The following is a 15,483-nucleotide window of genomic DNA, read 5'->3' on the forward strand; positions in this document are numbered from 1 at the left end:
CAGTGGCGACAGCGGAGAGAAAAAAAACTTCACCAATTGGCGAGGATGAAGAAAAAAAAAAAACCTTGAGAGACTCCGTTTATCCTTAACCTACTGAAGAGACAAAAAATAGTCGTTTATAGTTACTGAATATATACATATATATATATATTTATATATATATATATATATATATATATATATATATATATATATATATATATATATATATATATATATATATATATATATTTATTTATATATATATACTATTATAGCCTAGTTACCAGTTCTATTGGATTGCGACCCCTGGGGTAATTACATTATATTATAGGCAGCAATAGTGTCAAAAGCAGCAGATTGACATTTTATGACACCAGGTTAAACTTTCTGGCACATTTGCAGCACTGAAATACATTAAAAATGTTTGTACCATTGCATGCAAGGTTTCTGTATTTACAATCACCTCAGAGGATATCGGGGATCGCGTCTAAAGACATGTGGTATAGGCTAAATTGTCCGTAATGTATGTTTGTGAATGTGAGAGTTTATGGGTGTTTCCTAGTGATAAGTTGCTGCTGGAAGGGCATCCGCTGCTTAAAAGATATGCTGGATAAGTTGGCGGTTCATTCTGCTGTGGTGACCCCTGATTAATAAAGGGACTAAGCCAAAGGACAATGAATAATCATAGGTTTTGAAGCATTTTTGATAGATTGCGGTAAAAAAATGATTGCATTTTTATCATTTGTGGCTGCCAAAATACTTGAAATGAGTTAGATAAATCACTTGTTTTATTTAAAGGCTGGTGGAGAAACAAAATAACCATATATTAATAATTAGGGATTGCAGAGTTGTGATTTGTTTACATTTGTAAACACATGAGCATGTTGAAACTTACTTAGTATAACTTGATAAATCAGTATATATATATGTGTGTGTGTGTGCTTGTGTGTGTGTGTGTGTGTGTGTGTGTGTGTGTGCGTGTGCGTGTGTGTGTGCGTGTGTGTGTGCGTGTGCGTGTGTGTTCAACCAAAGAAACTCAAACATGTTTGGAACAAATGAAGGGAGAATAAATGATGACAGATTTTTAATTTTGGGTGAACTATTCCTTTAAAGGGCTGGTTCAGAGTGTATTTTTAAGGCTTGGTTGTATTTATAAGATGCAATGTAATGTGTGCTCATGCTTCACTTGTAGAAAATCAAGTTATTTTTTCATATATCCTAATTTGATTATACAGCTACTCAGCTAACATGAAAACAACTGTCTTATTTTCTTGGTCCTCTGAAGGCCTGCCCTCTGATTTGTCAGCTAACAAAATGTGCTGTGATTCGCAGATCAGCTCCACATCACCAGGAAGAGTCTCTGTTATAAAATTACAGTGCCTCTGGCCACCTTTGTTGCACGGGATGTAACCTGTGCGTAACCTGAAGGGTTTTTTGACATCATTAACCCGGATGTATTTTTTTGTAGTCCCCAAACTTTGTTCGCTGTAGGCTTCACTAAGCTAACCCTGTAAAAGCCAAGGTCTCCCTTTGCATTGAACTTTGAGCATCTTACATTCAGAGATGTTGTTTATGTTCACACAGCTACATTACACATCAAATAAAGTTAAAATATGATATCTTAGTGGACCACCCCTTTAAATCAGAGATGCCCAAACTAGGGCCCGCTGGCCCATGGCAACCTTTGATTTGGCCCGTCATCTCATTTGAGAAGAGAGTTTGAATGATAGGAATGGTTTCGAGATTGACAATTCAAATGTAATGTTACTCTTCCCTTTGTTTGTTTGTTTGTTTGTTTGTTTGTTTGTTTTATTCTTAAAGGCAAACTGAAACTAAATGTTTCAATTAAATGGTGTAAATTAATCAGATTTAGTTTAAATGTACATACTGTCACCTGACAATGGGGGGCTTTGGTGAGCAAATCAAGTCAAATGCAGATTCTGCTTATTCAGCATAACTCCACTGTTATAAATGTGATTGTTTTTATTGCAATAGGTTCTCATTTTAAAAAGTTAGACTGCATTAGTAATAAGATTTAAAGCAATGTTTTATCTTTATTTTTAAACATTATGAAGTAAATTAGGAAATTAGCCTACTTGATCATGACTAAAACTCAAAAAGTTCAGGTAACTCAAACCATTTGAGGAAAATCAATTGCAAAAACTATTCAAGTTCAAAAAATAATGCTAATGAGTACTGTGATCTTAATCCATTTGAGTTAACAAAACAATTTGAGCACAGTAAAACCCAATAAATGAAGAGAACTCAAACCAACTGAGTACTGTAAAACCCAATAAGTTAGGGCAACTCAAACCGTTTGAGGAAACCGATTGCTACAAACCATTTGAGTTAAAAAAAAAAAACTAATCTACATGACTACTGTGAACTTACACTATTTAAGTGTAATTAATGAGGTATTTAATTAACTCATTACCTTCAACACTAAGGACAAAACTCCTTTCAAATGAGTATAATTTACTTTTAGTCCATTTTGAGTAAACTACACTCATTTCATTTGATAAAGTTGACTGATGGGTTTTTACAGTGCACAAATATAGTTTAGTATATTTACGATGATGATATTTGGTATTGTGGGTGGGGCTTTTCTAGAAATTTATAACGCTAAAACAAATATTTGTTTTCAGTTAAAAAAAATCAACCACTCAACCACAAGTGTATGTGTTCATCATTATCCTTGCCGATGAAACATTGATAAATGTTTGCCCAATCTCGTCAGGAGCTTTAAGTTTGAAAAACTGCAGTATGAGTCTCTTGTTGTGTCGCTTTGGTTCTGGCTTCACCCCGGCCACGGCTTTCTCATTGATCACATCTAGAGCTGCAGCTTTTCGGTGAGTGAAAGAAATGCCAATTTAAGTCTATCATGAGTTTGTCATCGCAGTTTGACGCGTGTAACTTAGACCATAAACCAAGCTCCCGTTTCTTTTTTTAGTTTCAGATGCATATACATGTTTTTTAAGGGAGACATCTCAAAAGTAACTCTTAATTGTTTAACTTTTTTCCGCACAGTTCTGCAACTTGTTGTTGTCCTGCAAGTTTGCATTTCGCCTAAACGTGCTGTTGTATTTTGTGTTTTGTAGTTTTTCTAGCACAATGGCCTCAGTTGAATTCATCAAAGACCTTTGTACTCCAGCGCTGGTCGTTGACCTGGATAAAGTGAAGAGAAACGCTGAAGGAATGAAGGAGCGATGCCAGAAACTACAAGTCCAGCTGAGACCTCACATGAAAACACACAAAACACTGTAAGAGACTCGTGTCAACAACAACACCAGAAACTTTCTGACGCAAAAGTCATCTTATAAGCTTTGTCTTGTTTATATCTTGATTTAAAGTATTTAGACACTGAAAAAAGATTAGTCAACAAACAAAATCTAAAACACACCATCAGTTTTACCATTTTGCAAAATGGAAACTTAAAACGACTAAACTTTTTTTTTAATTCTTTTTGAGCAAAATATTTAATTAAAAGATCAGTTTGAAATGTTTGAATAATTGATATTAGGTAAAAAAAAAATATATATATATATATATATATATATATATATATATATATATACATACATACAACAAAAGCTAGGACATTTGCTCATCAAAGAAAGCATTAATGCTTGCACTTATTTTACGGTACATGTTCTTAATCTGTACTTACAGTGTACTTACCTAAGAAAGTACTGGATTACATAAGGTAACTACATGGCCTAAGGTTAAGTTCAGGGGTAGGTTTAGGGATATTACCTAGCTAAGTTTATGTAATGACCATGATAAGAGCATAATGCATACACTAGCTTTAGATCAACTAGCTTGGGGTCAACAATATTTTAAAAAGAAGCAGAACAGGCTTATTTTAGACACGAAGAGTTTAGGTGAGTTTAGGAGTTCTGTACCTCCTATGTTCATATTCAGTCATTTCACCCTAAACACAGTTAAAAGAACCTTATCTTTGTTATTAAAATGAAATAACTAAACGTACACACTCAAGAAATGCTCATTATATAAAAAAATACATTTCAGGCGGCACTTAGAGGCTTTTGCATCTGAACTTTTCAGACATTTTGTATTATTACTATTCATTCATTCATTTTCCTTCGGCGTAGTCCCTTATTTATCAGGGGTTGCCACCATGGAATGAACCGCCAACTATTTCGATTTATGTTTTATGCAGTGGATGCCCTTCCAGCTGCAACCCAGTATTGGGAAACACCCATACACTCTCACGTTCACAGACACATACTCATACACTATGATCAGTTTTGTTTACCCAGTTCACCTAGTGCACATATCTTTGGACTGTGGAGGATACCCACGCGAACATGGGGAGAACATGCAAACTTCCTCACAGAAATGCCAACTGGTGCAGCTGGGACTCGAACCAGTGATCTTTTTGCACCCCCATCCCCTGCGGTCTCTTTAAAAGAGGGTATCCAATGAATAGAAGCCAACAAAAACTAAACAAAAGTACAGCATCAAGAATGAGAGATCAATAGAGTACAGTTATAGAAAATAAGGCAATGACTTTCCAACCATTTATAAAACTGTACCAATCCCAAAGGTTTGACTGTTTGTGTAGTTCATCTGTCTGTCTGTTGGTTTTAGGGAATGTGCGGACATCATGACAGGAGGCTCTCGTCGCTGTATCGTGGTGTCAACTCTTGCTGAGGCCTCTTTCTATGCTGATAACGGTTATGATGATATACTGTACGCATATCCTCTGCCGTTTGATAAAGTGGAGCGTTGTGCTGAGCTGTCTGAGAGACTCTCTCTGTTCCACGTGCTGCTGGACAACACTCTGGCCCTGCAGGAGCTGAAGAAGAGGCCGCTGAAGCAGGGAAAAGTCTGGAGCGTCTGGATGAAGCTGGACTGTGACAACGGAAGAGGTAAATGATTTACTATATGAACATCTGCTTGTGCTGTCTATTAATAATAATAAAATAAAATCATCTATGGTAAGTGTTTTTCTTATTTTGCATCTCAGTTGTTGCCAGTTTTAAACATTCTTCAAAATGTCTTACTTTGTGTTAATAGATTGTGATTATGTTTCTAATATAGAAACTCTGAAACCACCTGAGGATGAGGAAATATTGAGTATTTTTTATTTATTTTTGCATGAATTAATTAAATTAAATTTTTTTTTTTTTAAATGTAGAAAATGTTGTTTTTAAATAATTTATTAATTTAATGATATTAAAATAAACAAATACAAATATTTTTCTGCTATAATAAATTCTAATTTAGACTGAAAAACAAGGTCAGGGTGCTAATATTTAGTCTTGCAAAAAAATAAAAAACCTCAGCAAATATTCTGACTCTGATTGGCTGTTGTCATTTTCATCTCTTGTCTTGACTCCCGGCATTAGTATTAGTATGCATACTCCAGCCAATATCAGTGTCACACCTGTTGCAGTGCCCTCTTTTGGACACTTGAGGGCACTAGCTTGTTGTGTAGTTTAACTTAATTTCCTATAATCCTTTGCACTTCTGATTGTTTTCTGTTACAGCTGTTTCTTGTTTGTTAATTTAGCGCTGTCTTTGTAAACTTTTTTGTCTTGTGTTTTAGTTGCCTTAGGATTTTGTTTATCCCTCGTGTCTGGTATGTTTGTTTGTTTGTTAATCTAGTTTTGCGTTTGCTTATTCTTGGATTCTTGTTTGTTTTTGTTAGCATTCCTGCCCTGTTTTTGTATTTGCTTATTTTAGTTTTTTTTTTGTCAGTTTGTCAAGTAAATATCTTGTTAAAAAAACAATTTACATATCTTACAATATATGGCTTCTATATAGAGGCATTCTGTGTCTAATTTAACACAACTGAGTCAGAACTGACAGTTGTTAATGGGATGTGGTCAATCCAAGCTCCGCCCTTTTTTTTTTGTCAGTTTCGTCTGGACTCATTTCTAGATATTTGTATATTGCTTAAAGTTCCTGTTCAAGATTAAGATAATCCTTTGTTTTTTCCAAATAAGTTGCTGCACATGGATTTTTGTAGTTTGTGATTCTCCATCTTGTGACATGAATACAAAAACAGGGCAGGAATGCTAACGAAAACAATCAGAAATCCAAGAATAAGCAAATGCAAAACTAGATCACCAGACATGAGGGACAAACAAAATCCTAGGGCAACTCAAACACCAGACAAATGGGTTTATAAAGACCGGGCTAAATTAACAAACAAGAAACAGCTGTAACAGAATACAATCAGAAGTGCAAAGGATTATAGGAAATAAAGTTAAAGGGCACCTAGGTTACCCCTTTTTTCAGATTTAATATAAGTCTTTTGCGTCTCTAGAATGTGTATATAAAGTTTCAGATCAAAATACCCATCAGATTTTTCATTATACCTTTTACAAGATGCTATCTTATACTGATTTCCAGCAGGGGGTGGTTTTGTCGTACTGCGCCTTTAAGCTTTTTCTTTCCCGCCCACTGTTTCTACATGCCTCCTCCCTCAGCTGCGTCAGACAACAGACAGACTTAAAGGAAGGAGGTCTCACATAGCGTTTGTGAGAAACTACAGTAAGAACTAACCTTTACTAATCAGTATTGTGAAGTTGCATTGATGAGTCACACACAATATCGTTACAAAGTTAACGCGCGCGCGCACACACACAAACACACACACACACCGCAGATGATACACACACACGCAGGCAGGCAGACAGACAGAGCGCGCTTAGCCTAGTTAAGGCTAACCTCAAGTGTGGATATCTGTTATGCTAATGTACAAAATAAACCTGATTTAACTTCCACAAACCGGGATTGAAGCGTCTTCTTTTATAATTGTTCTGACACGCGGCTGTGCTGATGAAGTAAAGTTGAAGTAAAACGCTGTAATTAATTACACACATACTCTGTTTTAAAACACTTCAAACATGTGAAACTCACTCTTAATCACATTTGATGATGATTGCTGATCCTAGCGAACAAAACAGAGCTTTTATTCCCGGTTGCTTTGCGTATGTCTGCCTGGTCTTGTTGACATATACACGCGACTACCGGAACATGTTAATGCGCGCAGCTGTCAATCAATTCGGTGGGCGGGGGGGATCGCACACCTACGTAATGGTGCGATCGATTTGAAAACAGCTCCAATTGGCCGACCCTTTTTTTTGTAGTTAAATTGAAAAAAAAGGACTGGGTGTGTTCATATCACCCCAGTATGACGGTCTATACACTATACCAACACACAGATCTGTCCAAACAGCTTGAAAAGTAGATTTTTTACCATAGGTGCCCTTTAAACTACAAAACAAGCCAGTGCCCTCAAGTGTCCAAAAGAGGGCACTCCAACAGATATGACAATCAGAGCAGCAACAACTAAAGAGGTGGGGATAAAGATAATCTGATTGGTCAATTCTAAATAACCAATGCATAAAATAAATGTAGTTTATCACACATTCCTGCATTACATGTATTTCACATACTATTATTACGATAACGATAATTTAGTGATTATAATGTGCAGACTGAAACATGTAAACTTAAAAAAAAAGTAAATATCTTGTTAAAAAAACTATTTACATATCTTACAATATATGGCTTCTATATAGAGGCATTCTATGTCTAATTTAACACAACTGAGTCAGAACAGACAGTTGTTAATGGGATGTGGTCAATCCAAGCTCCGCCCCTGCATTTGTTTTTAAAGAACTAATCACGTCATTTTGACAGCACTAATGTTTGATTGTGGCGACGCAGTGGCACAGTAGGTAGTGCTGTCCCCTCACAGCAAGAAGGTCGCTGGGTTGCTGGTTTGAGCCTCGGCTCAGTTGGCGTTTCTGTGTGGCGTTTGCACTTTCTCCCTGCGTTCACGTGGGTTTCCTCCGGGTGCTCCGGTTTCTTCCCCCCACAGTCCAAAGACATGTGGTACAGGTGGATTGGGTAGGCTAAATTGTCCGTAGTGTATGAGTGTGTGTGTGAATGTGTATGTGGATGTTTCCCAGTGATGGGTTGTGGCTTGAAGGGCATCCGCTGCGTAAAAATGTGCTGGATAAGTAGGCGGAACATTCCGCTGTGGCGACCTCAGATTAATAAAGGGACTAAGCCGACAAGAAAATTAGTGAATGAATAATGCTTGCTTGTGTAAAGCTGAGATGTTTTTGTTGTTGTTTTGTCAGCGGGTGTTCCTCACTATGAGCCAGCAGCGCTGCAGCTCGCTCAGGAGATCTGGCAGACGGAGGGGGTGGAGCTGACCGGTGTTTACGCCCATTGTGGAAACACCTACAGCTGTCAGGGGGAGGAGCAAATCAAAGCCGTCGCCCAGCAAACCACTACAGTCACACTCCAGTTCATGGACAAGTATGCTTACATCAGATAATGCTCACTTAGTATTCATCTTTAAAATTGATTGATTATTATTTACTAATGCTAATAAATGTCATTTATGCAATAATCAACTTACAAATAATAAATACATATTTATTTATATAGTGTTTTATAATATAATAATAATTCAGTTTTTAAACTAACTGATTTGACTATCTTTTAGATTTTTTAATTACATGACATTCACTTTTAACCCTTTACTGGTCACTCATTGACATACTAGACTATTATTGAAGGTTATTACAGGACTTAAACTGTCTATGACTTAATCAAGGTCAATGAACTTACCATATATGGTTCATCATTATTATTAATAATTAAATAAGAATACAAGTTTTTATGTTGCACATTATAAAATTGAGGTTTACTCACTGTTATGATTCACAGGATTTGGTTTTGTAGTGTTTTATTTGTAATTTATTCTAAACATTTTAATTTTTTAATGTTTTTTTATTTATTTAGACAACAGAGCATATAAAAACTAATTATATAACAAGACTAATAAAGCAATAAATACATATTCACTAATCTAAACAACATGCAATATAATTTTTAATTATTGCAATAAAAAGATCTTTCTTGTAATGAGACTTGTAAAGAGATTATCTTCTAATGTTTTAATATTTTAATATAAATTCTTCCCTTCTCCAAATACACGACTTAAGTCTTGTCATCGATCCCCCGGTTGTAAGAGCAACAGATAATAACTTGACCTCTACTTATTCATTGGGAAATGTAGCAGAAGGTAGATTTTTCGATGAATCATCTGTTGAACTGCATCTCAATCATCACATATACTGCAGAAGACCTATTGGAACCCGCATGAACCCAAATTGTCAAAGAAATCAGTCGAATTTGGTGAAGGAAATATCATGGTTTGGGGTTACATTCAGTTTGGGGGCGCGCAAGAGATCTGCAGAGTGGATGGCAACATCAACAGACTGGTATCAAGACATTTGTGCTACCTATTACATTACAAACCACAGGAGAGGGCAAATTTCAGCAGAATAGCGCTCCATCTCATACTTCAGCTTCCACATCAAAGTTCCTGAAAGCAAAGATGGTCAAGTTGCTCCAGGATTGGCCAGCCCAGTCACCAGAAATGAACATTATTAAGCATGTCAGGGGTAAGATATAGGAGGATGCATTGAAGATGAATCCAAAGAATCCTGATGAACTCTGGGAGTCTGGCAAGAACGCTTTCTTTGCCATTCCAAATTATTTTATTAATAAGTTAATTGAGTCATTGCAGAGACGTATGGATGCAGTCGCCCAAGTTCATGGGAGTCATACACAATATTAATTCTGTTTCCACTGCATCATGACTTTGTATTCTATACTGTACATTATTTTTGTAAGTGACAAGACTTTTGTCTAAGCAAAGTCATACCTTATTGTCTTAATTAAATAATTAAAAATCAAGGCATGATCATATTTTATTTTGGTAAAATAAACGTCATCTAGAGGCCTTTGCCTTTCATATAAGCTGCTTCAGATACCAAATGATCAACTAGAAGTCAAGTTACTATTTGTTGTTCCTAAAACTTGAATAGGCGACAATACTTTTGTCAGGTAGTGTACATTAACTGCTTTATTTCTACTAACTCTACAGACTGAAGGCTGCAGGAATACACAGTACCAAATCCAGCATTGGCTCTACCCCTTCCTGCAGTCACCCAGTGCCAGACATGGCCAAGCTGAGTGAGGTGCATCCTGGGAACTACGTATTCTATGGTCAGTGTTGTCATGTGGTCTTGTTTAATTGTTTTTATCAGTTTTGTTTATAATGATATTACCATCTGTTGTCATGCAGATGTTCAGCAGTCCCTCATTGGGTCGTGTAGGCTTGAGGATGTGGCAGTCCGGGTGTTAACGCGGGTCATCGGGCATTACCCCCGCCGAAACCAGTTACTAGTGGACTGTGGCTGGACAGCACTGAGTCATGATGGAGGGGGGCGGTTGCCTACAGGATACGCCATTATTGAAGGGCATCCAGAGCTCAAGTGAGAGAGTGGAGATTTTTTAAGGGCAGATATTTAATAGGGGCTGCATGGTGGCACAGTGGGTTGCAAGTCCGCCTCACAGCAAGAAGGTCACTGGTTTGAGCTTCGGCTGGGTCAGTTGGCGTTTCTGTGTGGAGTTTGCATGTGTGCATGTGTGGAGTAAACAAAACTGGCCGTAGTGTATGAGTGTGTGTGTTAATGTAAGAGTGTATGGGTGTTTCCCTGAACTGGGTTGCCGCTGGAAGAGCATCCGCCGCGTAAAACATGCTGGAATAGTTGGCGGTTCATTCCGCTGTGGCGATACATCAAAGACTAAGCCTAAGGAATATGAATGAATGGATTGACAATCATCATAAAAACATGTTTCAATCCATCCTCAAATGTCAAAAACCAAGCACCGATGTTACATAATCATTATTATTGTGTGTGTGTCCATGTTTAGATGTTTTGTTTTTTTCATCACACAGTGGGAGTGGGAGGTTTTGTGAGGCAGCTGATATAAATAGCATGAAGGGTGTCGTCTGTTTTCAGACTCCTGTCTATGACTCAGGAACACGGCAGGGTGGAGCCCGTCTCTGGAAAGCTGGACTTCAAGCAGTTCCCGCTGGGGTCCCTGCTCACCCTCATGCCTTACCACGTGAGTTACAGTACTAACACTCTCAAAGCATAGCTGCTGCTCTGAAATTATTATTATTATTGATGCATCCTGCAGATTTAATGTATATAAAAATATAAATATTGCATAAATAATAATTAAAATGTGCTGTCAGTACACTACTAAAATTTGCACAACACGTACAGTAAGTTGTTGTACAGTAAGATCGATCTAATGCTTAGTTTATTTATCAGTCACATAGTCTGTTTGGAAAGTCACTTGAGCTTTTATTGAATATCCCAGAATTTATTTCATATATGTTTTCCTATCATGGTTTATTTTTATTTATTTTTTATTGATTTTATTTAATTTTTTCTTTATTAGATTCGTCTTAGGTCAGACAATAAAATATACATTATATATATATATATATATATATATACCTGTATATATACACACACACACGCACTGATACAATTCACCAAACAAGAAATTATCAGGAAAACGTAATTATACACTAAACTATTATATAAATAATAAGGTGAAATACCTAGTATATACACAAAAATAAACAACATAGGTTAACATAAAAAATAAAAAAACAAGAATAAATAAATATTTCCCAGAGATAGGTTGCAGCTGGAAGGGCATCCGCTGCATAAAACATATGCTGAATAAGTTGGCAGTTCATTCCGCTGTGGCGACCCCAGATTAATAAAGGGACTAAGCCGAAAAGAAAATTATTGAATATTCCATTCGGAGAGCATGTAAAAAATCAAAAACCCATTGACAATAAGAAGGGGGAGCTGCTGACTTCTAATTCATAAGAATAAGACTAGACTAACAGCCTGTAATTATTGAATCTAACCTTATTCTAGCAGGATTTTAAACAGTGCTGTTAAGGGGTTTGAGTCTATTGATAATGAAAAAACTGCAGAAAAACACCTAATCCCCCAAAAATCAGACAGTTTCTAACAAGAAAAGTATGTAAAGTATGTAACAGTGTGGCGGGTTGGGTTGTGCAGCGAAGGCAAGTATGCTCAAGATCAATGAAAATATAAGTCAGTTTAGTTCTAGACTAGTGTATTCTGTGCTTGACCTTGAATTGAATGAGAGCATGCCTAGCATTTATTGATGATAAATGTGTTTGTGCAAGAATAAGATATTTGCCATCATGCTTTATTCTAAGTGTGTAATACTGGTAACTGATGTATAGGCTGACTATTGCAAATCTTGATATGAAACATAGATACAAAAAGTAAAAAATATTTATTTTAAAACATTTACGGTAGAGAGCAATCGATCTTTCCTCAATATTGCAACAGAAACCAAACAGGTAAACCTATACTTTTGGAATGGCTCATTTTTAGTGTTATCTGACAACAATTTTATCTGGAGAGACTTTAAAGGACATATGTTTAAATGTGAATCCTTCAAAAATGCTACAAGTTTTTTTTCTAATAAAAAGTAAACATTAAAAAAACGTTTTAGATTTTTAAGTTGTGTATTAGTTATTGCTGATGATGTCTTTTTATTGTTGTAATTTTTTATAGAAATGTGGTAAATTTGATCTGGTTTTACCCTGAAAGCACCATAGAAGCTGATATGGCAATATATTCATTTTTACAAGCTGGATATGACACAATTAGCAGGTCATCGGCATCTTAAATCCTTGAAAGTTTTTAATATTTAAATTTTTTTAATGTATGCACATTTATGTATGTATTATAATAATAATAATAATTCCTTACATTTATATAGCGCTTTTCTGGGCACTCAAAGCGCTTTACACACAATGGGGGGAATCTCCTCATCCACCACAAGTGTGCAGCATCCACCTGGATGACGCGACGGCAGCCATTTTGCGCCAGACCGCACACCACACACCAGCTGATTGGTGGAGAGGAGACAGCGATGAAGCCAATTGGCTATGGGGATGGTTAGGAGGCCATGATGGACAAAGGCCAGTGGGCAGATTTGGCCTGGATGCCGGGGTTAAACCCCTACTCTTTTCGAAATACATCCTGGGATTTTTAACGACCAGAGAGTCGGGACCTCGGTTTAACGTCTCATCCGAAAGACAGATTATATAAAGATTATATCATCTTTGCATCAAATTACAAAAAAAAAAAAGAATTATTGCTTATGCAAGGTGTTTTAATGCACTGTTATAGTAGCGGGACAGTACATTTAACGTTATTCTCTTTTTTTTGGCTGGCGTTATTCTGTTTTTTTTTTTTTTTCTGAAAGTCTTAATAACACTATTGTTGAGTTTTTCTTTATTTATCTATGCAAATAGGATTGTAAAAATATCTTTGTTTTCTCCTATTCACTCCGTTCTAAGTTTGCTCAACTATGACGACTTCTGCTGCTGAGAAACCCAAAAATGGGTTCCCCCCTCCCTTAAAATTTTGTAAATCTACTGAAATATTGTCATGTAGGTTTTAAATATTTTGTTAACAGGTTTTATTTTTCCTTTGTTCATGCATAACTATTCAATCTAGCCATTAACACCCATACAATTACCAACAATCCATCTCGAAAAAAAAGCTTTTAAGTTTTTATTTAAATGCTTTGAATTATTTTCTTTACATAACATTTGTTTTAAAAGCTCTTCATTTATTTACTGCTAAGGAAACTGACCTGACCTTTTTTGTTTATCAAATTATTATTAAATGTATTCAATTATACGAGTCTAATGAAAATCTATTCCAACTAGGATATTTGAAAAATGTCCTTAGCATTTAGTCCTGTATAAATCAAAGAATTTAATCCTATTAAAATGTCCTAAAAAGTATTTTAGTGCACTTTTTAGTGCAGAAACCTTGTGTGTGTTACCACAATGTGCATAACTTCCAAATAAGAATATATCTCGACACAAAGCTACAGTCAGTCTCAGCACAAACTTTGTTTATATTGCAGTAAGCCCATATTTATAAAGGGGATTGGAATAAAGGCTTGATAGTGGGCCTGTATGCCCTCTATCAATGCTGGCAAATGCATTCGCCATTGTTATGCCTCAATGATGACTGAAGAACAGGTTGGAGTGCATTAAATCGAAACATTTGTGTGCTTTTGTCGACAGGCTTGTGCCACCGCCATGATGCATCCGGTTTATTTTGTCCACTCTAAAGGGAAAATTGTGGACACGTGGAAACCCACTCGAGGCTGGTAACAATCCCTAACACAGAAACACTGCTCCAGCTGCTTTATAACGCAGGTGTCTGTAAGAAACTAACCGTAAGAGCTTGCTGATTCTGAGCCAAATGCATTATGGGCAGTTCTGTCCTTGAGGAGCACTTGTTCTTGAAAATGTAATATTTCAGCAAAAAAGGCTTTGTGTAAACTAGAATGCTCACATCGAGAATTACAGTCTTCGTTTTAGATGTTTTTTTTTTCTGTGTAACACACATACACAAGGGCACACAATTACAATCTCTGCACACTCATGAAAGACTGTGAAAAGACTGTGATTTGGTCTTTGTATCTGAATGATCTTGCATGCGGGATGTTTTATGTGCTCCAAAAGAGCTTTGGAAGGATCTGAAATGTCTGAATTTGTGCTTTTCACTTCTCGCACTTCACATAAAGCCACAGCGAAGGTGTTTAAAGATCAGATTCTCTGATGGCTTTTTCATATATTTGCCTTTTATGTTCCCAGTTGATGAATTCACTTTAGAAGTACAATAAAAGCAGACTGATGATAATAAAACAAGCTTTCTATTAAAGGATGTTTTTTTTAATGATAGTCCCTTTTCACACGCTCGCTTTTGTGAACTTGTGATGTACAGGAGATTGTAAGTGATTCAGTGCTCCAGTGTACTCACAATGAGTCATTCATTTTTATTCGGCTTAGTTCCTTATTTATCAGGGGTCACCACAGCGGAATGAACCGCCAACTATTCCGTCATCATGTGTTTTACAGAGCGGATGCCCTTCCTTTATCTTGCCATAACTAATAAAAATACTTTTCCATCTGACTTCATATCATGCAATCTTTCTATCGCTGACACTGGAACTGGTTTGATGGTAGGTGGCACAGGGCCCGCCTTCATTTATGTGCAAAATGTGATTGGATGTTGATTTTGTTCTTCAGAATATGCTATGATATGATTGGCTACCATTTCATTCATTCATTTTCCTTTATTTTAGTCTCTAATTCAGAGGTCACCACAGCGGAATGAACTGCCAGCTATTCCAGCATAAGTTTTACAAAGCATATGCCCTTCCAGCTGGCAGGCCAGGACTAGGAAACACCCATACACTCTCACATTCACACATACACTCATACACTATGGCCAATTTAGTTCATCCAATTCCCCTATAGCGCAAGTCTTTGGACTGTAGGGGAAACCGGAGCACTTGGTGGAAACCGGGTCTGTATCAACGCACAAAAACTTTGCGAATGCCAGGTTTCACGCTTGCATTTGGATTTACTAACGATGAAATTAACGTGAGAATGTGCGTTAGTCCGTGCCAACTTCATGCCTGGCGTACGCGCATTTCTTGTGTGTCTTTGTTTTATTTCCATTGGCGACTCCTCCTAGAGGCAATTATGTTAAATTGCACACT

The 15,483-nt window shown here is 36.6% G+C and overlaps 1 protein-coding gene and 1 long non-coding RNA gene across 3 annotated transcripts in view; one reads left to right on the forward strand and one right to left on the reverse strand.

The window, feature by feature from the left end:
* The window catches only part of LOC137496713 (uncharacterized), a 473,958-nt gene that overhangs the window by 61,283 nt on the left and 397,192 nt on the right, over positions 1-15,483 (reverse strand). The window lies entirely within an intron of this gene.
* On the forward strand, positions 2,638-14,891 carry zgc:162816. Of its 2 annotated transcripts, none has more exons than NM_001430897.1 (8): positions 2,638-2,831; positions 3,081-3,242; positions 4,594-4,874; positions 8,106-8,286; positions 9,926-10,047; positions 10,127-10,316; positions 10,848-10,953; positions 13,997-14,891. In NM_001430897.1, the coding sequence occupies exons 2-8, from the start codon at positions 3,094-3,096 to the stop codon at positions 14,084-14,086; spliced, it is 1,119 nt and encodes a 372-aa protein (NP_001417826.1). In that variant the 5' UTR covers positions 2,638-2,831; positions 3,081-3,093; the 3' UTR covers positions 14,087-14,891. The 2 variants fall into 2 exon arrangements, with proteins under 2 accessions (NP_001417826.1, XP_087128884.1); XM_087272758.1 differs by having other exon boundaries at positions 2,760-2,975; positions 13,997-14,623.

This window comes from Danio rerio, chromosome 11 (assembly GCF_052040795.2).
Source record: "Danio rerio strain M-AB ecotype USA chromosome 11, GRCz13ab, whole genome shotgun sequence".
Taxonomy (NCBI): Eukaryota; Metazoa; Chordata; class Actinopteri; order Cypriniformes; family Danionidae; genus Danio; species Danio rerio.

Bases quoted from the DNA above. Each gene is read 5' to 3' on its own strand.
- zgc:162816 (NM_001430897.1), top strand. From the start codon at position 3,094: ATGGCCTCAGTTGAATTCATCAAAGACCTTTGTACTCCAGCGCTGGTC. The intron at 4,875-8,105 runs GTAAATGATTTA...TTGTTTTGTCAG, and splicing joins GGACTGTGACAACGGAAGAG to CGGGTGTTCCTCACTATGAG. The intron at 8,287-9,925 runs GTATGCTTACAT...CTAACTCTACAG, and splicing joins ACACTCCAGTTCATGGACAA to ACTGAAGGCTGCAGGAATAC.